General features: G+C 39.9%; 3 protein-coding genes, 1 long non-coding RNA gene and 1 pseudogene across 4 annotated transcripts; all 5 read left to right on the forward strand.

Moving 5' to 3' along the window:
* The first annotated feature begins 673 nt into the window (after positions 1-673).
* Positions 674-1,585, forward strand: LOC103936638. Its single transcript, XR_665691.3, has 2 exons — positions 674-1,121; positions 1,210-1,585. It is a non-coding gene; the product is annotated as an uncharacterized LOC103936638 (long non-coding RNA).
* A 1,983-nt stretch (positions 1,586-3,568) lies between these two features.
* LOC103936637 lies at positions 3,569-5,809 on the forward strand. Its single transcript, XM_009346482.3, has 2 exons — positions 3,569-4,075; positions 5,519-5,809. The coding sequence occupies exons 1-2, from the start codon at positions 3,592-3,594 to the stop codon at positions 5,551-5,553; spliced, it is 519 nt and encodes a 172-aa protein (XP_009344757.1). The 5' UTR covers positions 3,569-3,591; the 3' UTR covers positions 5,554-5,809.
* An 834-nt stretch (positions 5,810-6,643) lies between these two features.
* LOC103936636 (caffeoylshikimate esterase-like) lies at positions 6,644-8,039 on the forward strand. Its single transcript, XM_009346480.3, has one exon. The coding sequence runs from the start codon at positions 6,704-6,706 to the stop codon at positions 7,691-7,693; it is 990 nt and encodes a 329-aa protein (XP_009344755.2). The 5' UTR covers positions 6,644-6,703; the 3' UTR covers positions 7,694-8,039.
* A 146-nt stretch (positions 8,040-8,185) lies between these two features.
* On the forward strand, positions 8,186-11,084 carry LOC125480231 (annotated as a pseudogene).
* A 5,506-nt stretch (positions 11,085-16,590) lies between these two features.
* LOC103941228 (patatin-like protein 6) lies at positions 16,591-22,735 on the forward strand. The gene is made up of 3 exons (XM_009351424.3): positions 16,591-18,066; positions 19,670-19,948; positions 21,874-22,735. The coding sequence occupies exons 1-2, from the start codon at positions 16,900-16,902 to the stop codon at positions 19,937-19,939; spliced, it is 1,437 nt and encodes a 478-aa protein (XP_009349699.2). The 5' UTR covers positions 16,591-16,899; the 3' UTR covers positions 19,940-19,948; positions 21,874-22,735.
* The last annotated feature ends 1,927 nt before the right edge of the window (positions 22,736-24,662 follow it).

The raw sequence follows: 24,662 nt of genomic DNA on the forward strand, positions 1-24,662 counted from the left end.
AGTTTCAGATTAAATTGAATTTTTGAAAAGATGATCTATGAATCAAGACTTACAAAATAATTAATTCGGATCATTGAAGTTCGACGTGAAGTGAGTCATATCATTAGTCTCTATTTACCTAAAAATGGGGATCCTGGGCCTGATGGCTGTAATATTATATTTAACTTTATTTTTGGTTTTATTATTATTATTTTTTTTAATTGTGCTTGTAAAATTATTTAAGTTTAAGATGTAGATGCAAGGATTGGTAGTTGTTGCCCTCTCACTCTCGTACATTAGTCATGTGTGATTAGAAAAATAGATAGAAATGATATGAAACATAGAATATGTAACTGTATTTTACACTGTATGGTCTGGGAGTCAATTGCAAAATGAATCATGAGCTTCTAATTTTTGTATTTCACACCACGTGGTTTCTGAATTACACAAAGTTAACATCTCTGTCAATTTCACCCTTTAATTGGACGTTAACTAAGCTCACATTTTACGCACCCGTTGACCTTCAATTTCAATGTTTAGTAATTTGTACTCTTTTACTCTTTTAATTCTTTTATGAACGTGTGCTTAAAATGCAAGCCTAATATATGTCACATCAGCAATTAATGCATAATTTAACAGTAAAATAGACGGAAAGGTTAGTCGGTACAATTCAGAAATCAGGTGGTGTAAAATGCACAAAATTAAAACCTCGTGGCCATCTGCAATCGACCCCAAAACTTGTGGAGTAACCTGCAGTTAACTCGAGATAAAAATGCTCACATTGATGTAATTAACTGAGAGAGAGACCTATCTGAAAAGCAAATAAGCAAAGCAAACGGTGCTGTGGTGTGCACGCTTCTATGATTGCCTATGGTAGCACGGCATGCAAATGCAATACTTCAAAGTTAAGCAACCACCCCCACCTGCAATTCTATTTAGCAAACACTGCCTACCACTTCCCTTTCAGACTTCAACTGCAAAAAATTACCAACAAATTAATCAAATTTTCTTATGGCACCCATCACCAACCTCGTCTGCTTCCTTCTCACTCACTTTGGTTTTCTCTGGACACCCACGTTGCTCCACAACTTCAGGTATGAAAACCTCACTGAGCTTGAGCGATATACATTCCAAAGTTACAGGTACGAAAATCCCTTCGGTCTCTCTCACTTGGGTATTGGTTTTGCGCACCCTGAACTTGCAACCCTTATCTAATCTCATCGTCTGCAGCTACCGGCATTTGATTGTTGTTCAATCTTAATCAAGACATATATGTGTGTGTTCATATGTATACATGCTCAAAGAATCAAAGCTCCACATGACCGGCTGTGTGTGATCCCCGTCGATGAGTGATCATGAAGGCCGTTCATCGGTTTTGGAGCTGCAGATGGTGTTGTGATCATAGCAAAACATCACCGTAAATGTACTGTTATGATCAGGAGAAATTATTGTATGTATCATATACGCAACGTGGCATTCATTTCTGTTGTCATATGGTGCATTGCAATGTAGTTTTTAACTTTGTTTTTGTGGGTCTTATTATTTGCTTTAATTGGGATTGATATTGAATGTAACAACTTTTTATTTAGTACATATTCTACACTAATCGCTAGGAGGAGGGAGAGTTCAAACCCGAAATACAATGAGTTGAAGATAAAAACTTTAACCGCTGGATCAATTCCCGCTGGTTCTAAGGGCTGGTTTGGTATTGCTGTGCTTTGAAAAAAATTGTTTCTGCTGTGCTGTGAGAATAAGTAGCTGTGAAATAAAGCAGCAGAGTGTTTGGTAAACATTTTTGTAAAAGTGCTTTTGATAAAATAAAAAAACAGTATTATAGTGTTTGATAAACTTTTATGTAAGACAGATGTGAAAAAAAAGTTGATTTTTCAAAGCTGGGTTTTGCAGCTTTGTGTTTTTGGCTTTTTTTTCACTCAAAACTGTGAAAAAAAACTGAAGCTGAATATTTACCAAACAGAAAAAAGCTCCCAGCTTTTTTTGACAGCCATTTTTTTCAGAATTATCACAGTACCAAATTAAGGCTAAATGTAACAAGTTTGAGTGTATTGACTTTTATGCTTTAAATAAAAGGGGTAGTTAACTTACCTTTGAAGAAAAGCAATTAAAGAGCTAATCACTACACTTTACCATCTCTAGTTTGGCCACCAAACGACACATCACTATAAATCACCAACAAATCTTGATTGAGAATTTGAGAGTAACACATGCATTTATCTAACGGACCAAGTCTTTCCACGTCATTGTCAATTCTGCTTCATCATCGTAGAATCCAGATTCTTGCCGAATCCTCTTTGTGAGGATCTTGGGAATCTATAAATCGTGTCTGTTCATCGTACATTGTGGGGTCATAAATCATTTTAAATATTTTTATTTAAAATTAAACACAAACAGTACCTGACAAAAATTAATCGCATAATGTACGATAAATGGACATGATTCACAGATCTCCAAGACCTTCATTAAAAGGATGCGGAGAAGATCATGTTGGATCGTCATACGCCAAGTCTCATTCACTTGTTGATCCAAACCCATAACTTAACACAGTTGTCCAACTCCAAGCCTTCTTTACATCCCATGCGGCCATGCCCAATAAAACCACACATGACCATCCCCCAATCCACAGAATGGGGACGCCCATCCACTCAATGCAATAGGCCATATTTCATTATATGATAGTATTAGTCACGCACTCGTTTTTATTTTTTACGCACGTTTTTAATTTTCAGTTATCGGATCGAATATATCGAAGAAGACTAATGACAAAAAAATTAACAATAGTGTGTAGGGTAAAAATGAGTGTGTGAATATCACTATCCTTTGTTACATAAAGTATTTAGACACTTGCTTTTAGTCCTGAAGGGAATTTTCTCATCTCAATGATAAATTATTGCGTGAAACTAAAACGCTGTCAAAAGCTATAATTATTTCTTTTTTACGTGTAAATAAAAATTGATACCAATATCATACCAAAAGCATAACCTCGTTGTCTATTCATATCATAACACGTAAATTATTTATTGCATGAGCGTATTTTTGTACTATACAATAAAATTTTCATTTCAATTTAGTTATAATCACAAAAAGGTGTATTTTTTTTTTTTTTTTTTTACTCATGAGCATATCCTATTCTTATTTAGGAGGAAGGAAATTTGAACTTGGTAACAAGGTTGGTTAAGTGATAATTAATTAAAATATAATGATCTTGAAAAAAACTCAACAATCGCATTTTTTCCAAAAATTATGATCTATCTCTCCGTTTTTATTTGTTTTACTAAGTTCTTGACCCATCACATGCTTCATAAAATTCATAACTCAGTTTTGAGCCCTATTAGTATTTTTCTTGAATTTTCAAATTTTCAACCTAAAGTTTCAATAAAAACCCTTATGGGGCTTGTAAACTGGTTGGATCACTTCTAAATCATTTGTAATATCTTCGCATAAACTCAACAATTGCCTCTTTTCACAAAAATGTGAGCTATAACTCTCGATTTTTTGTCGTGTATAGATAACAAGTTCATAGTTAGTTTCATAAATCGAACGTAGGACATTTTACTTGTGATAAAAGTATCGGTAAGTAGTTATCTGCTCAACAAAATGAAGAAGGCCAACGACGTCGTTGGGGAGGAACGTGTCCGTTCTGCCAATCATCTGACTTTGCTCAGGGAGCCAATTATTACGCGTCCCTCTTCTTGTCGAAACATACAGTCCCCTCCATTTCCTCCGTCGTCGAAGACCACCAGTGCACAAAAAGAGAGAGAGAGAGAGAGAAAGAGAGAGAGAGACATGCATCTATGGCCGTCGGCGACGATCAGAGACTCCTTCAAGCTCGATTACCTGAGGAAGCTCGACTGGAACCTCCAGAGGATGAAAAGCGCGAAGGAATCACAAAAATCAGTCAAGCAGAACCTGCTCGACGGCAAAGACGGCGGAGCCGCCAAACAGTTGGATAGCCCACGAGGCCAAGTCAACGGAAAAGCGGCGGACTTGACCAATCCAAAGGCTCATGGAAGAGATAGAATTTTCGCTGGACTCTGCGGAGAGACTCTGATGCTTCTCTCTTGCTGCTTCTGCTGTGGAGGTAAACTTGAATTTATCTGAGCCCCTTTTGATTTGACATGATAAAGTTTTGAAATTTGTGTTGGAATTGAAATTTTATGATTTGGGTTTTGTTTTTATGAGCTTCTTTGGTATTGTATGTGGGGAATTATTTATTTTGGGAGGAAAATTGGGGTTAAAATCGAATTCTTTGAGGGATGTTGTTGTATAATCGTTGCTTAGGGAGTTCAATGTGGCATTCTCTTAATTATGTGTGAGAAAGAAAACTTATTGATAGTGTAGAATAGGTATTCGGAATTCGAGCAGTGTGCCTCTGGTTTGATTGCATTTGGACACAAGATGATGCTGAAATCCTGTCATGTCTTTTTTGTTTATCGATTAGTTTAAGCATAAACTGATTGTTATCAAGGTCGGGTCAATCTTTTTGTTAGAGGATTCAAAGATTCTACCTGCTTTTGTGAGCCTGTAAATGGTGGGCGGGTGGTGGCTTGTTGCCTAAGAATTGATCAGCTTGACAAGGATTCTTGTCACAGTCGTTTTATGTAGAATGTTTTTAGAGTACTTTGTTTGGAGAAGCTGGTAAAGGAGGTGACTGGAGGACTGAATGAGATATCATTAATGAGCGGTATCAGCAGATTAGATGCAAATTACTTCAAAAGATTCAACAAGGAGTGCATGTGCTGTCGATTAACATGGGGACTTTTTTTCCGTAGAGGTTAACAGTTTTTGGTTTAACTATCAGTATTGTCTTGTTGAGCTGGGAATAGTGGGAATGCCTAATTCCAGGGTGATAAAGTGCTAAATTGGGGGAGGATATCAGTGCGAGGTACAGCATTGTCATCCATGATCATATATTCTCACAAACTTATTGGCGTCCCTATGGATTTATGCCCTAAAGCATGTCGACATATATGTGAAGAATGGGTACGTAAGAAGTCTCTAATTTGAATGGTCTATGTGGTGGTATATTCTTGGTGCAGTTGGAAAACAATATGAATGACATCCTTTTGCTTAAATTTATAGACTGCGGCAAATGAAATGTGTGATGGTAGTTGTGAAAGACTGTAATGATAAGACGATCATATGCTTGCTTCGGGCATGTCATGGACAGACTTCTTTCTAGGTGGGGGGTTGTTCTGTGAAGATAACATAGTACTGGCAGAGTTGAGACTATGAGCCGGTGATCAGGTTAATTGATTTGATGCTGATAGGGGCTCTATTTGTATATCAATGAAATCTTTTCTATCCGCTTTGTCAATTAATAGTTGATGGTCTCTTCTGATTGGTTATGTCCGCTCGTATACTTTTTATTCCCAGCAGTTGTCTTTCAGTTCATACACTAACCATTTTCCGTTTGCCTATGCATGAACAAACACCAAGCTGTGTGTTCTTCTTTCTTAAAAATACCAAGTAATGACTTGATCTCGAAATTCGATCATCTGATATGAGGGTTTTCTTCTTTCAGCTTGCGCAGACGAAGAGGCTGATCTCATCTTTTGACAACGAGTCTAGGAATCGAATGTCACAGACAATAATGTACAGTCTTTATTAGGTGTGGTCTTAATATGTAGAGTCTTCTCTTGGGGGTATATGTCAACAAGACGAAGATGATACAAGGAAAAATTGTAATTCTTGTTTCAACTATGGAGCAGGATGTCTGGACCTGTATATTGTTGGGTGCTAATACGACGCTAAATGCTTGTACTGCTAATTTTCTATGAACAGAATAACATTGTTTACAATTGGTTTTACGGTGGAATTATATTTTTTTTTATGGTATTAGAAGCAAGTTGCGCCGCCTAATGGTGTGTCCCTTGGCCCCGCTTGTTGGGTGAAACCCCTTGGCTTTACGTGGGTGCCGATGTATGGATTTCCCATGTGTCACTTACTAATTGGGTCCCACATGAGGTGGTGTTGAAATATCTCACATTGGTAGGATGAGAGAGAAAAGAGGAGTTTAAATATTCGACGAACACTGCCTTTTTGCGATAAAACCTGCACTTGTTGAACTGTGCATGTGGTAATAATAAGTTAGAGACAATATCGGTACTGTTAGAAGTGGGTTTTTGACACGTCTCTGATAATTTGACAATACTACAATCTGAAACTCACATTCTATGCATAAAAACATAGTTTCAAGTTTTTGACAAGCAAAATATACATTAAATTGCTCTATGAAGCTCAGCCGTAATACATTAGGCATCATCGCCCACACTGGATTATCTGATGGGCGATTAACAGTAGAGTGGCAGTAGGGTTGTTTTGACATATCTATACAGTTACACCCCCATTTGTTCTCTAGTTTTATCGACTATGAGGGTGTTTCGTGTAACTGAAGCTAGCACAACACATCTTCCAACAACTTTAATAGCATCAACACGCGATTGCCGTTAGCATAACTCTTTAGATTTCGCACCTTTGAATGATTATGACAACTCAACACACCTTTGAACAATTAAGTTAAGTCTAAATGCGACCGACACTACCACAACTCTATAAAAAGCATTGCAATGCATTCATCCAGCATTAATATTGTGACCCATCACACCCACCCATCACAACCAACTTCAACCCAACCCTGCCCAACCATCAGGGCCAGCACCAAGAATAAGTAACCCACCCAGCGCATTTTAGCAACCGCAAGTTCAAAATGGCGCACCCGATTGCGGAGGCGAACGAGCAAAGCCCCTTCGGCGCGTTAACTCCGGAGGCCTTCTATTCCCGCCACAACGTCTCCCACGCCTCCGAGTACACCACAAACCCCAGAGGCCTCAAGCTCTTCACCCAGTGGTGGACCCCGCTGCCTCCGACTGAGATCGTCGGGACCCTCGCCATCGTCCACGGCTACACCGGCGAGACCAGCTGGTTCGTCCAGCTCACCGCCGTCCATTTCGCCAAGTCCGGCTTCGCCGTCTGCGCCATCGACCACCAGGGCCATGGATTCTCTGATGGACTCGTCGCTCACATCCCCGACATCAACCTCGTAGTCGACGACTGCATCTCTTTCTTCGACTCGTTTCGTGCCAACCACGCGCCGAAGAACCGCCCCTCGTTCCTCTACTCTGAGTCCCTCGGCGGCGCGATCGCCCTTCTCATCACGCTCCGGCAAGGAAGCGGCGCGTGGGACGGTCTCATCCTCAACGGCGCCATGTGCGGGATCAGCCCCAAGTTCAAGCCGCCGTGGCCGCTCGAGCACCTGCTCTTCCTCGTGGCCGCGGTGATCCCGACGTGGCGGGTGGTTCCCACGCGTGGGTCGCTCCCGGACGTGTCGTTCAAGGAGGAGTGGAAGCGGAAGCTGGCGCTGGCGAGTCCGAGGAGGTCGGTGGCGAGGCCACGCGCTGCGACGGCGCTTGAGCTGCTGAGAGTGTGCAAGGAGTTGCAGGGGAAATTCGAGGAGGTGGAGGTGCCACTGCTGATAGTCCATGGCGGCGATGACGTCGTCTGCGACCCCGCGTGCGCGGAGGAGCTGTACAGGCGCGCGTCGAGCAAGGACAAAACGCTCAGGATCCATGAGGGCCTGTGGCACCAGCTGGTTGGCGAGTCCCAGGAGAATGTGGATTTGGTGTTCGGTGAAATGGTGGAGTGGCTTCGTACTCGAGCTGAACGCGCCGCCGCCGCGAATGGAGGTGGTGGTGCCTAGTGTAGAACTCTACGGCTTGGTCCTTAGTTTAGCTGAACTTGTAGGAAGGAAGAAGAAGCAAATGCAGCCAATGACGGCATGACATGTCACTTCAAGTTTAAATAATGGGAACTGGATCCCTCTGGATCCAAATATACTAAGTCTGCTGAGCAAGAATCTAGACCGTTGAAATTTGATTCAATGACTACAATTATTATAACTCTTAGATGACCTCCTGTTTATAGTCGTTGGATCAAATTTCAACAATCTGAATCCCTTACTCAGCAGTCTCAGTTTTATTAAGTCGGAGGGGATTTAGTTTCAAATAAATGTATTAGTAATTAATTAAAGAATTTATATTGCTTCATGTGACTTTCATAAAATGTCAACTCCTAGCTAAGCAGGTTAAAAGTAGTTGCATTTGCATACGAGGTTCCTTGCTCAAGTTCCTCTTTGTTTCTCGCAGTTTAGTGTAAATTATCCAATCGTTTGTCATATGAAAAAGCTTCAATACCCCAAATTCCCAAACCTTATTTTTGGTCCAATTAAAGGGATCCAAATATGGGCTTTGGCTACTATTAGATTAAGGGTTTACGAGGGTATGAAATTATAGTTCACGTGTTACGAGCATGTGATGTGTGATGTGCATATATTTGAGGTATCGTGTTTGAATCCCGCTCCTCTATTATCTCTTGCATCAAATAAATGAAAAAATATTAACCTTGCAAGGATAAAATTGAATTCAATTGATAAAAGCAATACCTTAGAAAGGTCATACAACAGATCACCCACGTTTCTTGGGCAATATGAGAAAATAGAGATCGTTTTTCTGCTAATAATTTACCATATGTTTTGTTTCCACCATAGAAGATGAGTTTTTCTGCATCTAATCCTTTATTTTTTGTTGATTTTTAGTAAAATAACAATTAAGGATGATGGATTCGACCATGATGTGGATTGTGCACCAAGCAACGAAAAAATGCAGTCGAAAGAAGGCGTTCTCCAGCGCTTGAATGGGATCTGCAGATTTTATGAATTGGCTGTAATGCAGCTAGAAGGGTGTTTGAAGTTTGTTCGACCAGAAACAGACAGCTACGCTCTCGAGAGCAGCCACGAGCAGCTTTTAGAAGACCTGTCTGAAATCCAAACCCGCCTTCAAGGGCAGCTCAAGGAGTCTCAGCTGGCAATCAAGGCAAAGGATTTGGAGTTGGCTTCGCTGCGTGCGAGTAGCATGAATGTCAAGCTCGAAAGAATAACGACAAGTGAGCCGGTTGAAGAGTACATTCTTGATAATAGATTGAGTGGGGATGATGACAGAAGATGATGGTGATGGTGGTGATAGAGATAATAAGTTTTGCTCTGAGTTGAAGAATTCAGTGGATCAGCAGGTTTTGAATATCAGGCAGAAGCTCGAGCCGGATTATAAGGACAAGGAAGGAAATCCTGAAGTAGTAGAAGGTGTGACAAGAAGAGGATCGAGCAGATGGGTTCAGACACTTGGATCTGGCTTTCGGGAAAATGCACAATGCCATTTTCAAGTCTGATGTCGGGCCAATCGAGCAGCAATGGAGATGCAGTTTTGAGAAGAAACAATGTCTATTTTGCTCAAGGGGTTTATGACGGATTTCCAAGAAAAAGAGAATCAGGTTTCTCTTGGCTTGAAGGAGTATTGGTCCGATTTGATGAATGAGGTTGCAAATTTGCGCCGCAAATTAGTCTTTCGTAGGTCAGAATGAGGTGGAAGTGAAAAGTATTGATTCATTGCAGACAACGTTGGAGGCGAAAAAACATTCACCAGAAGATTATAGTCATGGAAAGCTGGAAAAACAGCGGTCTTTAAAGGCTAAAGAGTCAATGCAGGAACTCCACAAAGAGGTAAATAAAGACGAGGGAGGGCATTATGTTTCGAAGATGATAAGGAATCACTAGTCCATCATCCGGAAGAAGAGTGCAGAGGCAGAGGAGCTGAATTTGCTGAGGCGAGAAATTCTTCGACAAAAGTTGAATTTGTCAAGCAAGAGAGAAGAGATGGGGATGCAAGAAAACAGCTTGAAAGAAAAGGTCCAAAAATTTATTTTAAGACTAGACAAATTAAGAGATTGTAAGTTCCGTCACAAGGAAGAAACTCTTTCGGACCACAGGTTTCTGAAGTCTGATGCAAGTCGCGACAAGAATTTGGAACTTGATACTTTGGAAGATGGATAAAATACCTTATGAAAAACTACAAAATGAGCGGATGAAAGCGGAGCTAGAGCAAGAAGAAGAAGATATGAGAGCCGTGATAATGGAAAGACCTATGTTGCTCTTCTTGAAGGTATGATAAAACAAAATGACATTGAGTTACAGGATTATGAGTTAGAGAATGCGACTTCGAAGGACATGTGCAAGGTTCTCCTCACAGAAGTGGTCAATCAATGGAAGGAGAACATAGCAAGTGTCAGCAATGAATCTCGAACCAGAGAAGATATATATTGCACCGTCATCCGCGAGGGAATCACGGATTATGGCTCAAATGGTAAGATTACATTAGTAGAGTGCAGGTTTTGAGGGCTGAAAATAGTATATTCCTGGAAGGCACAATTAGAGGATGTATGCTGGACCCTTTTGTAGGAAATGTGTAAGGAATGGAATGAATGCATAGATAGCCATGAAACCGAAAGCCATATTAGACAAGAGATAGAACGGCTTACCACATCCGAGACCATCAAAGGTGTAGTTAAAACAACCAGTGATGAATTGGATCAGTATCGAGATACTGTTACTACACAGTTTATCCGCAGAAAGTTTTATCAGGGAGGATGTCTATACGGTTTTCATCAGAGAAACCATGAAGGAGTGGAAGATGGAGTTTAATTTCTTTTAAGATGGAGAGTGTCATTACCAAGAGCCTTCTTACTGCCAACCTAAACCACACGAAGAGGTCCAATTAAACTCATCTGTTTCTTTATCTCCACCTGCCCTCAGATTTTCACAAATCACAAGCATTGGCTGATTTTGAACACAGAACGAGCGATAAGTTGGAAATGAACTTTTTGAGGTATTGCTCTATGTACAAGTCATTCCTCACTCAAGCTTTAATTTACTTCTAGTAGGCTTCTGGTAGACTAACCAGTTTGCAATCCTACTTCTTTACAGATTGGACAAGATGAAGGATAGTTTTGATACACTCGTCAAACTTGTATCCTCCTTGAGAACTATGCATCTGGACACTTTTACTAGGAGATGTCATGATCTCCGGAAGGCTGAAACTGGGGTTCTCGGCTGCTGTAAATTAATATTTTCGGTTTTGATTAGTTCATGATTAAATCATTTCAAGTTTAATATTGGTTGATGTGTGTCATGAATAGGTTGATCTTCTTGGTGATCAAGTGGATGACATTATGTAATCACTCACCAGTTCTGCAGCACTATTCCAAGGCAAGCAATGTTTTCTTTTCGCCATTTCTTGTGTCGCAAAGTTCTGTTTTTACAGATGCTTAAGTAATCCTTTCCATAATACACAAACTTCTGTTTTACTTTGGAAATGTGAATTGTTTATCGCCACTCGATTTTCCTGTAGGTCTCGGACATCTCACAGTTGATCAAGGTGGAACTAACTGGAGTTGTGAATGCATCGAAAAATTGACATGTCCATAGAAGACAAAGAAAAAAACAAACAGAAACACAAGGGTGCAGGAAAAGACAGTAAGAAACCAACAAGGAAAACAAAACAAAAATACAGCATTTCTCAATTGGTCGGCGAACTATACTATGTTTTGAGAAGATCAAACAGCAAGACAAAACCCAGGCGGGCGATTAGCTCTCATCCTTGGTTTTACCTTGATAACTTCGTACCAGGTTTTTTTTGCCGTCTGCTTCTTGTCTTTTTCTGGTTCTGTGAAGGTTAAACAGTTATACTTTGTGCATATATGAACCTGCATTTCAAGTTGTTGATTGTTTTCTGTACATCATCGAAAACTCGAAAGCTCTCTCATGGCCAAACTGCTTCATTTATGCTCCTATTGTGTCCTAGTTTTGGTTCTCTATGTTAAGTTTGTGACTTCCTTCAACCAGTTAGGATTGGGCGCACCACGGCCTGCGCCCACTGGAGAGCGAACGACATCGCCATCACCATCACCACCATCACAGCCACCTTTGGCACCATCACCACCACCATCACATCCACCTCTGGCACCATCACCACAGCCACCTCTGGCACCATCACCACCACCATCACATCCACCTCTGGCACCATCACCACCACCATCACATCCACCTCTGGCACCATCACCACAGCCACCTCTGGCACCATCACCACCACCATCACAGCCACCTCTGGCACCATCACCACCGTCTCTGCCACCATCACAGCCACCTCTGCCACCACCACCACCTACAAATAGCAAAGGGTCTTCAGGAGGACTGAGTGGTGGACAGAAGGCAGGGATAGTGTTTGGAGTGCTGATTGGGGTAGGACTGATTGGGTTTGGTGGCTTCGTGTACAAGAAACGCCGCGCTAACATTAGACGGAGCCGCTATGGAGCTGCAGCCAGGACAAGCTTTCTTTGATTTACAAAAAATTAGAGTGTGGGATAGGAGACCAACATCAACGTATACTTGTTAATTCAAATTTTGATTTGATTGTTCTTTCTAAATATCGAAAAACTTGCATTTGCAATAAAATTTGAAAATGTCGTACGACTTGTTCATGTCATAATCTGAGTTATGGACGTGTTGCAATTTGTAATTTACAAAGAAAAAAAGGTTTGAAACAATGTATCGCTTGTAGTTTAATTCCATCTACTTTCTCATCTAAAAACTTTGTATGTGATTTGCACACGACTCACTCTTTTCAAGAGTATTTTAACGTTTGAAATATCGATACAACTTTGTCAGAATATTGTTTTTCAGGTGGCATTTTCGCCTAAAATCCAAGTGGTGCAAAATCGTTCCCTAGCAATGCACCACGTGATAGCTTGCATTACAAAAACATGTGAGACTGGTTCTCATATGGCAACTTAATAACTGTCTTTGACGTAGAAATCTCTCTTTCATACATTTGATATTGTATTTCTAATTCCTCCTATCAATCTAACTTGTTGTCATCCGTTTCTTCCTCATTTGGCCTAAATTCCTTTAAATTTGCAAGTTCCTTAATTTGGTGTCATTCTTCCATTTCAATTCAATAGCGGTGTGTGTGGTTTGATGTGTTTTTCTCTAAATTAATTTGGTGTCATTCCTCTTCACTTGAAAGTGAGAGGTCTTAGGTTCGAATATCGTGGATGACGAATTCGATACCAAATTAGGTTGCCCATTGTGTTATTTAGTCGAACTCCCTCTTTCTTTAATGTGACGAATTCTTTAATGTATTAAAAAAAAAATTAGTTTACTCTTGTCGAAATTAGTTTGAATATATATGAACGCCCCCAATTTTTACGGACTTTAGCCCAAGAGAAATAGTTTGACCCAACGAGAAAAACAACCTTAGACGAGCCAACCATAAAAGAAATATCCATAAGGGTCAAGTATTTGGGCCCATTGGACATGACAGCCCAACTCATCAAGAATGTCTTAGGCATATATAATGTGTTCCAAAAGTGGGTTCAGAAGATATAACAGATAATAATAGCCTTCAATTATTTCAGATTAGGCGATTATCATCTGTTGATGTATCTACCCGACTCGTAAAATAATCATAATTCGTTTCATGTTTTGATTATTAGTTGTAAATGTAAGGAAACGATTGCCAGTAACTATTGTTTGCTTTAGTTGATGATTATCGAATGTTGATCAATGTGAATGACTGATAATGACGTTCATTCCCTTCAACACTGACGATCATCTACCCATGTTGTTCATAGGGGCTTGAAATTGGATGTATTATCTTCATGAAAAACATGATGGTAGTAGATTACAAGCACTAAGCAAAGCAATAAGGAAAAGTGGAACACTAAAACGATGTGTTGTGAGTATTAGTGGAACACCAACACTAAAACTGTCCTTCCCTTACTTATTTTAAACAAATCACAAATATTTTTGTGGATAATACATAAGGCAACTGCCTAATCACCAACCAAATAATTAATTAAATTGTTTAATTAGATAAAAATTGTCAACTCTTGGAGGAGACATAAAGGAAGGAACTATGCTTAACTAAGCTAATCAATCTCTAATTCAGGCTTTTGGGGCAAAAATTCCTTAAGCAAATTACTGTTTTCAAAGACTTTTCCCCCCTTTTCACATTTTTCTTCTTTGAATTTGATTGGCCCTCCTTCCACAATCAGCACCTTTTGAGGTTTACAAGCAATGACTGTTTTTTGAACCATAAGTAAATATTTTTTTTTGTCCACGGGATTAAATCTTTTGCACTCATTTTATTTGTGACCTTTCAGTGATTTTACTAATCGATTGATATATGTTAAGTTTATGACAACAAAATTAATGAGAATTTTTTTTTTAGTGTGACCGAAATATGAGATAGTATGTGGTATGCCACATGATATTATATAATTGGAGGGATTTTTTTTTTTTTTTTCAAGTGTCCCTTAAATTGTATATAGACATATGGTGGTATACCAATCCGTATTACCGTCACGCTAAAAAATCACACAAAGGTAAGAGTGCGGACTGTGGCTCCCTAATAAACATAAAAATGTGAGAGGTCATGGGTTTGATGCTCTGAGCTAGTAAGTTTGTTTGACTGTGGCCACGGGTAGGATGAAATTCTCCATTGCCTCTCTAGATCCGAAAATAATGGATAACTGTGACTTATCACTAGTCGTTCCTCTATTCACAGAAAAAATTAATAAAAAAGGTCACACAAAAAATAAGTACAATGTACAAACGATTAAACCCTTTGTCCGTATTGACTTAAAAAAGTCAATAATTTATTCAAGTTGACAAAACGTTGTTGTAGTTTTATGAAAAAAAGGCAGAATAAATAAAACTTGGCTTTCTGCGTACACGTGTGCTTTGTATTTGAAAATGTTACAACTAACATGTTTCGAATAATTTCATCAATTTGGTCACCTCTAGTACAAGGACGACTACAATGTCGCAAGTTGGAGAACGATGAAAAGTCAGAGAGCATGAGAAAGTACATAGATTTACGTAATCCAAATCCAGTAATTAAGTTGTCTATATACACTTAAGAAGTACGGAAACATTTTTCTGAACCGAATACCACGGACAAAAATTACCAAAATCGAAAGTATCGAAACCGAAACTTTTTGTTCGGTTTTGATTAGCAAATTTCGGAACGGTGACCAGCTGTTTAATGCTTAGATGAGGTTTAGACAGAGCAAGGGATGGATTTTTACAATAGTGGTTTCGGGTCAACTCGTTGACGGGTTGCGTCATTACAAGTTAACCTGACATAAAACAAAACATGTTAACGAATCATATCGTTATCTGGTCATTTGTTAAGAACTCATTAACATAACGAGTTTGACACGACACGATCCATTAAGATATTGCGTCTGACATCAAAACGGCACAAATAAAACAAACGCAATCCGTTTACCAGGTCTAATTGCAATAATAATAAAGAGCACTTTTTTAAGAAAGTACTTATCTTGTTTATGTCAAAGATCAATGACTAATAATTAACGAGAATATGTAAAAAGTAAAAAAGTGTGTAAATATCGCAGTACTTTTAAGAAGAAAGGTCGCTTGTGAAATCTGGCATTACCGGAGGGGCAGCCCAAATATGGTCGTGGTTAATCGGTGATCATTCAGTCAACCTCCTCGACCAATTGTCTCCATCCTATACGACAAAAGAAATAAAAAGATAAAAAAACCTCTGTGATTTTTTGTTGTTTATTAATTTATTGCTAATGAGTAACAAATGTTATCCACTATTTCCGTATTTAGTATTACTTATTACAGTGACAGTTGTAAAATTCACTTTTCACCCTATGAGAGTAATTGTCCAAACCAACCGGCAGGCAGATCTCACTGTTCCCAAGTCCGGTCGACCAATGAATTTTCAGAGTACCACACGTCAATTTTTACTTTTATATATCTTTCTTAATTCAGTTGTCGGATAATTGAAGAAGATTTATGATTACAGATTAATAAGGATGTGTCAGAGATAAAATTAGGATGCGAACAACACCATCCATTATTAATATTCTAAAGCTATACTAGATGGAGGGAAAACGCCTAACTTCATAGAAAAACGCTTCAAAACGCAATATGTTAAAGAAAAATGTCTTTTCACCATAACAATCCACGAATTGCATACATGTGTTTTAAATTCAAATATTTATTTTCTGCAATAGTTTTTAAATCCTGAATTTCATATATTGATATATAATCCGAACCGTTGGATTAAATTTAAAAAATTCGAATTGTGTGATCAGTAGATTTAGATGGAAGGGGATACGGAGAGCATCCCTTTCCCCAAAGTAGTGGTATTTACTATTCACTATTTACCGTCGTACTAAGGAAATGGAAATCCCATTGACCCAACAGCGGAACCCACCTTACACGTCAGCACGTAAAATCACGAGTGGGTACCCACAACACCAGCCTAATCAGGGTCAAATTTGTCACAGAAAAAGCTCTAATTTAGACCCTAATGGAAAACAGAAGGGGGAGACGAGCATCGGCAGTAGTGCTTCTACATTCTCTCACCGACGGATGTGGCGCGCGGGGCCCCACGCGGTTCCAACGAGGGCGCGAAAGCAGGAAATTTTCTTTTTAACCCCCAATTGACCGTTCATCACGGACGAACAGAACTCCGCGGACTCCCGACCGTCCGATCAAACGAGACGAGCAAAACCAACGGCCTCAACCGTCCCTGTCCCACTGGATAGTGTAAAAAACAAGGTAAAATAACCACCTACTGGGGGTGAAACAAAAAACGACATCGTCTCGTGATTGATATTTATTTAATTTGAATAAAAAAATAAAAGGGTATATAAAAAACAGACATGCTCTGCGAGTCTGCAGAGCTCTGCGTTTTTGCTCGTCTTCTTCTTCTTCCTCTGCAATTCGTTGGCTTTTCTGGTTTTTCGCGTTGGTTTAGCTTTTCATGCTGCTTTGTTGGCGTGCCTTCTTTCCCTTCTTTCGTCCCCAAACGACCTCGTTTCGTCCCCTTCTTTCCCTCTCATATCCTTCGCGGAGACTTGAATAAAATGGCAGTGAAATTCATTCCTTTTGTCTGATCAAAACAGAAAATTTTAAACCGAGATTTTTGGTTGGCGAAATTTTGATCATTTTTTTGGGGGAGGACTACTGCGGCGATGATGAATTCGACTCGGACCGAAAGCCAGGAGCCGAGCATCGACACCGATAAGCTGAGCTACGAGATATTCTCGATATTGGAGAGCAAGTTCCTGTTTGGCTACGACGATCAGAAGCTCTGGGTTCCCAAACAGGTCTCTCCGTCCCCCACGCCGGTCTCCGACTCCAAACCTGACCCCGCCCAGCTGGTGGGCGTTCAGCCCCAATCTGAAAATGGCGTCGCGGCGATCAAAAACCAGAGGGGCAAAGTCTGCATTCTCAGCATCGACGGCGGCGGAGGAATGAGAGGGATTCTCTCCGGAAAGGCCTTGGCGTATCTAGAGCAAGCGTTGAAGAAGAAATCGGGGAATCCGGACGCCAGAATCGCCGATTACTTCGACGTCGCCACTGGAGCTGGCGTCGGAGGTATATTCGCAGCCATGCTCTTCGCCACCAGAGACCACGCCCGCCCGATTTTCAAGGCCGACGACACGTGGCGCTTCCTCTCCGATCACGGCAAGAGCTTGTTCAACAATAACCGCTCCTCCACCTCCGCCTCCTCCCCCGGTTTGCTGCGTCGCCTCATTCGAGGTTCTGGTTCGGGCTCGGGTTCTACGGGGTCCGCCACGGCCGGTTTGGAAAAAGTGATGAAAGAGGCGTTCGTAGACGACGACAGGACCTTGACGTTGAAAGACACGCTCAAGCCGGTTCTAATTCCGTGCTACGACCTCTCCAGTACGGCGCCGTTTCTCTTCTCCAGGGCGGACGCCCTCGAGACCGACAGCTACGACTTCCGCCTCTGGGAGGTCTGCCGCGCCACGTCAGCCGAACCGGGAGTCTTCGAACCGGTCCAAATGCAGTCCGTCAACAACCAGACCAAGTGCCTGGCCGTGGACGGCGGCTTGGCCATGAGCAACCCGACCGCGGCGGCGATCACGCACGTCCTGCACAACAAGCAGGAGTTCCCGTTCGTGCGAGGGGTCGAGGACATAATGGTCCTTTCCATAGGAAGCGGCCAGTTTCTGGAAGAAGCGAGGTACGCGTACGAGCAAGTGAAGAAGTGGCGAGCCAAGGAATGGGCCCGGCCCATGGCCCGAATCGCCGGCGATGGGTCATCCGACCTGGTAGACCAGTCCGTCGCCATGGCGTTTGGTCAGTCCGGGAGCAGCAACTACGTGCGCATTCAGGTACGAAACACGCCACACCTTTACTAACGCGCGCATTTAATTCCCAATTTTAATTATTTTAATTCCCAATTTTAATTCTTTTTTTTTTTTTTTTTGTCACGGAGTTAAATTTTCGAGGTTTGGCTGTTTTTTTGCCGTTTCTGTTGCAACTGACTACGAGACGACACTGTTAGCCAGGCTGGGTAATGCTAAGAACGACATGTAAAATGTGTAGACACACACGTATAGAGGACGCTAACTTGCGCCAGGGGCATGGGTCTCGTTTTCATGCAATTAAATGCGGGTGTTTTGTAACGTAAAATCTTTGGCCCCATGGAGTGTTGTGGGAGGCATTGCCGATCCAAAGTGTTGCTATGCTGCAAGTGCGCAGACCAAATGGAGCAAAATTTTGCTTTATCACCGAAAAATGATTTTCGCACACTTATGTTTTGCAAACTTTTGGTAGTGTGCGGAAAACACCTCTTTTTTTTTTTTCTACCTTTACCATCTCACGTCACATGATGGGCGATATACGATTAGGGATACGCCCTGTGTGAGCTTGAGAGAGCTCTGGTTTTGTTTTTTCGATTAGATTTAAGGACCGAGAGGGAAGGGATTTTGGTTGGTCCGGAGTAGGTTAGCTGATTAGGACTTTCTGTCTTTGTAGAACAGCTAAGGCCTAAAGCCTAAATTTGACGGGTGTCTCAGTAAATTGGTTCGGTTCTTGGCTTTTAATTTTTTTTTGCTTTACTTAGCAACTTTGGTCCCACTGCAATTGCATCCCATGATTTTCCCTGAGAAAGTTGATGATTTTCCCCTGTTTGCTGTTTTCTTAGCTTTAAATTTTATTACCTTTGAAGCTTGCTTCTTGGGGCAGTGGTCCATTATTTTTTTACTTTCTTTCCCTTTTCTTTTACCTTAATTGTCAGCCTTTATTTTTCCCTGCTGTGGAAAGTTGGACCAATCTTGACCTGGATTGCTGTGTGGATTTCTGAACCTGTATTAGTGCAGTAACTAGTAAGTAGGTAGAAATGCTTGGAGAGATGGGCTCACAATTTACTTAAACCTTAATTAACATCCATTTTTGTAATTAACTCCAAACCATATTAATCTTAAATTCTTAATGCTACAAAAAGAATGTGGGGTTTCCCTTTAATTTGGCTGTGGTCACTTCTCTCCATTTTAGAAAACGAAATGGACTCAATTGTAATATTTTTCTTTTCTCTAACTCTTGGATAAAAAAAGGTTATCGTAATTGACCCACAACTTTTTGCCATATTCTGTTTTCCATCATGGTATATTTTTATCTATGAGGGTGGTCCTAAATCGGAATTTGGAGCTGCCAATCCAAATTGTTTTCAACTGTTGGGTACAATTTTTTTTGTTAGCAATTGAATCTTTCCAAATTTATGCATTGCTTGGTTTTAAATTTTAATATTAAATTTGAGCAGAGCATCTGTTTTACAAATTCTTGTTTATTTTGTTTGGAATATCATAATGTAGGCACCAACTGTGGTTGAATTCTAAATTTCTAAGTGGGTATGCATGTCTATGTTCTGGACCAATTTAGAAATTAGTTTTTCAAAAAAGGTTAATAACCGGATGTTTACTTGTAATATGTTAGGCAAATGGGACAAGCTTAGGACGTTGCGGGCCAAATGTAGATACAGACCCAAGTCCTAACAACGTTAAGAAGCTGGTAGGAGTGGCAGAGGAAATGCTGAAACAGAAGAATGTTGAATCGGTGCTCTTTGGCGGTAAGAGGATCGGCGAGCAGAGCAATTTCGAGAAGCTCGATTGGTTTGCCGGAGAACTGGTGCTCGAGCATCAGAGGAGGAGTTGCAGAATAGCTCCCACTGTTGCCTTCAAGCAAGCTGCTCCCAAAACAAGTTAGAACTCAAGGGTACGTGCTTGTTGTTCTGTTTACCAATTTTCAAATTCATGTCGTGCTCAGACCTCACAAATTTGAAGAAAACAAATAGGAACTTGTCTCGTGATAATGGTGCTCAAGGGTATTCTATTCTCGAACCAAAGATCTAACGGTTAAAAAATACTACTAATTTTACGGTTCAAATGAGTCGGACTCATGTATTGCATTTGAGTTTGACGCATGCTCACTAAACAACTCGTGCACATCCCTATCCTCTGTTTTCTGTCATTTTTGAATCTTTTAAAGTCATGAAATTTAGGTAGATCTGCTATATGATTGGTTGTCAGAATATAATTAGAACAAGTACTTTCTGTAGTTCTGACGCTGTTGGAGTGCGAGAAAGTCTTGGCCCCTAATTGCTTGTTTATCATATCATGCTAGGCACTAGGCATGCATAGTATTAACAAATTAAAATGAGAAATGTTGTTGGTGGGATTCATATTATTAATTAAACTAAATTAACAAAAAGATTAGGGGTTCCACTAATAATGTTTACATGCCATCTTATCATTTGTTTGGTATTACCTGTTAGCAAATAGGGTTATAGACATTGAATAATTAGGTGCCATGACACGTATGCATTGAAAATTCTCAAACTTTTGTTTCTCTGTGGCCTAGACCTGTCATTTTCTTCGTCCTTTACAACAACCAGGTTGTTGTTGTAAATACAAGAAACCAAAACAAAAAACGAAGGTAAAGAAAGAAGATGAATGCTTAGAGCCCCATCCGCTGTCGGCGTACCGACACTTGAGTTTTTGTGTAGGCATGGGAGGGAAGGGTGCTGTGGTCATTTTGTCAGGAAATCAAATCTTTGTGGTCCTAATTCCTAAGGGCAATGTCCGTAGTCCGGAGAAAAGAAAAAGGGTTGCTTCTTCTCCCTCCATCCGTGCAAATGTTTAGTTTGAATGTTTTGGGTTGCTGTGTTGCAATGGCATTGCCCCACACAATTACACAATGCCTATGAAGAACTCATCCAACTAGCCAATTTAGAACTGGAACATTCAACTTCTTAAAACTGCTTAAATGCCGTGCACGAAATAAGCAATTCATTCCTTGAACTGATTTTTTATTTCACTGCTGCATCAATGTCTGTAGATTCTGTACACGTAGTGCTTCGCAGTCCATAACTTTTTTAATGCTCGATGAGAACCGTCTCCTAACGTAGACATAGATTGAAATGTTTATTTCGTGTACAAGTCACTGGGGCCATATGCTTTTGGCATTGTTTAATGAATCATTTTTAAGACCCATGTGTTAGGTAGAGCCTAGAGGATTAGGACCGTGCTTTAACGGTCGAAAATTGCTGTGCATAGGATACACGAGAGCATAATAGAAGTTTTGTTAGGATCATAGGATGAAGATAATTTTGTTGAAGGAGTTTTAAACAGTAAATAATTGTATGGAAAATCACATGGGATTAACTACATGGGGGTATACCTGTGGGGTAAGAAGTGTCAAGGACTAGCAAATTGTGTCAGTACACCTCCCAACTAACTTTTAAGTTTTAACAGACAAGGGGTAAAACCTTGGAAAAAGCCAAATTGGTCAAATTTCTAAAGTTTTACATTGGTTCTTTCATCAATCCTCTTCTTTGTTCAAACTATTCTCTCTGTTTTCTTTTACTTTTCCAAGTTGTACTTGTAGTTAGTTTGTACGAGTACGTAGAAGAAAAGAAGTCGCGCTTTGAAAAATTAAGAAATCTTGTAACGGTTTATAAGGTGTTGGTTCGTTCCCTTTACTACCAATTGATTTTAGCATGAAACATTAACGTCCTTCAGTTTGAACATACGACTTGGAAAAATTGAAGTGCAAATCATTGAACTTTATGCAATTCCAATGTATGTTCTTACCTGTAGATGTGAACCGTCACAGTAAATATTTTGTCCCAAATATTGCAGGAGAATGGAGAGACATCATCAAAAGGAGGAAAAAACAGGAGAAGAGTAATGTGAAAAGGACTAGTAGCTATTTGTAGAAAGGGGTGGGGGTCCGGGAGGAGGGGAGAGATCTGAGTGGGATTTGTTTGCCTGGCAGAGGACATGCATTTGTGGTCTCCCACAGTCTCTACCTTTATACAATGGCAAGGGACCAAAGTGAGAGAGCTTCAAAAGCTTTTGAGATATCAAATTTTCAGTTTCAAAAATTGAGTGCTCATCATGGGTGGGAAAATCTGCTTCCATTTTTTTTATTTCTTCCCATACCCTTTTCCTTTTTGTATTTTTCACATTCCCCCCCAGATGTTTTTACATTTCTTGTCTTTTCATCCTCGTCTCAAGAAACTTGAGGGGTGGTGGGTGGTGGGTGGTGGGTGGTGGGCTGGCTACCCTATAGGGCCTATACAACTGTGGAAGACCCAGAGTTGAAAAAATAGTCAAAGCTATTTGTCTGCAGAGTAATTTTCAGGGTGTGGTTTATATTTTTCAAGCAACTGACCGTATCCATCTCTCATGGGTAGGGGGTGGGGGGGTGGGTTCCTTCTAGTTGTTGATGGGTGGGGCTTTCTGGGGTTAGGGGAGAAATGTACTATTCTTTTGTTTTTCCTGCATGTTGAAGAAGTGTATTATTTTTGAAGTTGCAGAATCGTTTTAAGAAAGTTTCAACTTTTTTTGTACATTTTTTTAATTTAAAGAAGTGTTTGGTTTGGTTGTTTTGTTCGGGTGGCTGTGGAATTCTTCACTTTTTCTTTCAGTTTTATGGGACGAATACGCTGTCATTGTGATGTTGAGTGCTAATAATATAATGTCTTGTACGACTTTTTTATGTGACGGTTTTTAATTGACACAAGACGTTATGATATAGTGTATCCGCACGATTTAAGTTTTTGGCATTAATGACTTTAAAGAATAGATGGAAAGGATTGTCCAGTTTGAAATTCTTTTGTCATGATATCTGCGCATGACTGACTTGTGTATTCTTCACTAAGAAAGGTCAGCGCGGCTACAATGAACGCATTCTTTCACTTCTTTTAATAGAATGAAAGTGAAGATTTTGTTCAGACCCAAATATTTGTTGTATCATCTCACACTCAACACTTACTATCCACAGACAAGGATCCTCTTTGTGAGAATCCAGAGAATCAATTAATAGTGTCTGTTTATCGTACATCATGTGGTCATTTTTCATTAAGTATTATTTATATATAATTTTAAATTAAAAATTAAAAATAATTTCTAACCGCATGATGTATGATGAATGGAAACGATTGATTGATCCTTCGGATCTCCACAAATAAGATCCGGAGAGAATCCTATTCCATTGTCCACACCAAAATCCACTACCTAAACCTATACATGGGCAATCATTTCAGAGTACGGATGTCAAAATATCTAACTTAATATGGACAGAGTTTGACTACTGAAAAAATCAGCAGCAGCTCCTACTGCTAGCAAATCACAGGTGGACACTGTCCAATCTGGATTAAAAAATCAATTACTTGGACACGTGTCCACCTGTAATTTGCTAGCAGCAGGAGCTGCTGCTGATTTTTCAGCAGCCAAGCTCCGTTCACTTAATATTAACAGCAAAAAAAAAAAAAAAAAAAGTCAATAACAATATTTTTAATTGAAAAGTCAAATATGATGTGGCATGACGTGGATTGCAAGTAAAAAATTGTTAGCAGTTTCAAATTGTTTTTAATTGATTATTAAATGCATTTTGTTAATTATATTATTGTTTTCTTTTACATTTATTATAATGTTTAATGTAATAAAATCATAGTCTAATTTGATATATCTTGTGAAGAGTAAAATTTGAAAAGATGTTAAAATACCACATAGACAGTCAAATTTAAATTTTAAAATTTGACATCTCCTTGAAGATACTTGTAATCCTAAAATATACAAGTTGAGACCAAAACATAAGAACAAAAAATAGAGTTGTGATTTGACACTGAAAAAAGGATAATTATTTTGAAGCAAAAATAATAGGCATGAAAGTAATTATATTGGTGTGAGCGAATTTAGGTTCTCTTCTCCTAAGTTTGGAGACTTTAAAGTACTAAGAAACGATACCATGTTGCAAATTTTCAAAGAGACTGGCTAAGGGCCCCACTTTCAACAACACCGATATTGTCCCTAACTTGATAGTTGCCACCTGCCCAAATCGTCAGGTGTGAGGTTTTATCACAAAAGATCTCGGTGTTAGTTAAAGTGGGGTAATCATATTTAAACTCATCTTTCTTTCTCCCCCATCAGATGTAGGATACTCAACATGCCCCTGCACGCGGGACCTAATTAATGGGTCACACGTGGGAGATCTACATTGACAACCACGTGGAGCCAAGTCGGGGCTCACCTAACACATGGGGCCAAAGGGGACCCACCCAATTGCGTGTCAGTACAGGCTCACCCCTTGGTTCTGATACCACATTAATACACCCCGACCCGGAATGTCCACGTATCCATTTAAGTCGTGATGTGCTGGCGACACCGGGAGGGTGATGAAACCATAAAGATACTACTAAAATGCTACAAATGGACAACAAAGGAATAAATTAAGGACTTACAAGTGACACATTTCATGGTATCATTTGAAATTTTCCTTAACCACTCATTTTTAAGTATGTTTGTCTAATTTTTGTAGTGCATTCATAAATAATTTAGACTAAGTTATATGTAGATTCTGTTGACTATAGCAGATGACTTGATGACTTGGCAGCTCACTTATGACATGGCAGATTTACAATTAA

The sequence above is a fragment of a genome, unplaced genomic scaffold (assembly GCF_019419815.1).
Source record: "Pyrus x bretschneideri cultivar Hongxiangsu unplaced genomic scaffold, Pyrus_bretschneideri_v1 Contig32, whole genome shotgun sequence".
Lineage (NCBI taxonomy): Eukaryota > Viridiplantae > Streptophyta > Magnoliopsida > Rosales > Rosaceae > Pyrus > Pyrus x bretschneideri.

What these genes read in the sequence shown, in the direction of transcription:
- LOC103936637 (XM_009346482.3), top strand. Translation starts at nt 3,592, where the DNA reads ATGAAGAAGGCCAACGACGTCGTTGGGGAGGAACGTGTCCGTTCTGCC. An exon ending in TTGCTGCTTCTGCTGTGGAG is followed by an intron (nt 4,076 to 5,518) that starts GTAAACTTGAAT and finishes TTCTTCTTTCAG; the next exon opens with CTTGCGCAGACGAAGAGGCT.
- LOC103936636 (XM_009346480.3), top strand. Translation starts at nt 6,704, where the DNA reads ATGGCGCACCCGATTGCGGAGGCGAACGAGCAAAGCCCCTTCGGCGCG.
- LOC103941228 (XM_009351424.3), top strand. Translation starts at nt 16,900, where the DNA reads ATGATGAATTCGACTCGGACCGAAAGCCAGGAGCCGAGCATCGACACC. An exon ending in GCAACTACGTGCGCATTCAG is followed by an intron (nt 18,067 to 19,669) that starts GTACGAAACACG and finishes GTAATATGTTAG; the next exon opens with GCAAATGGGACAAGCTTAGG.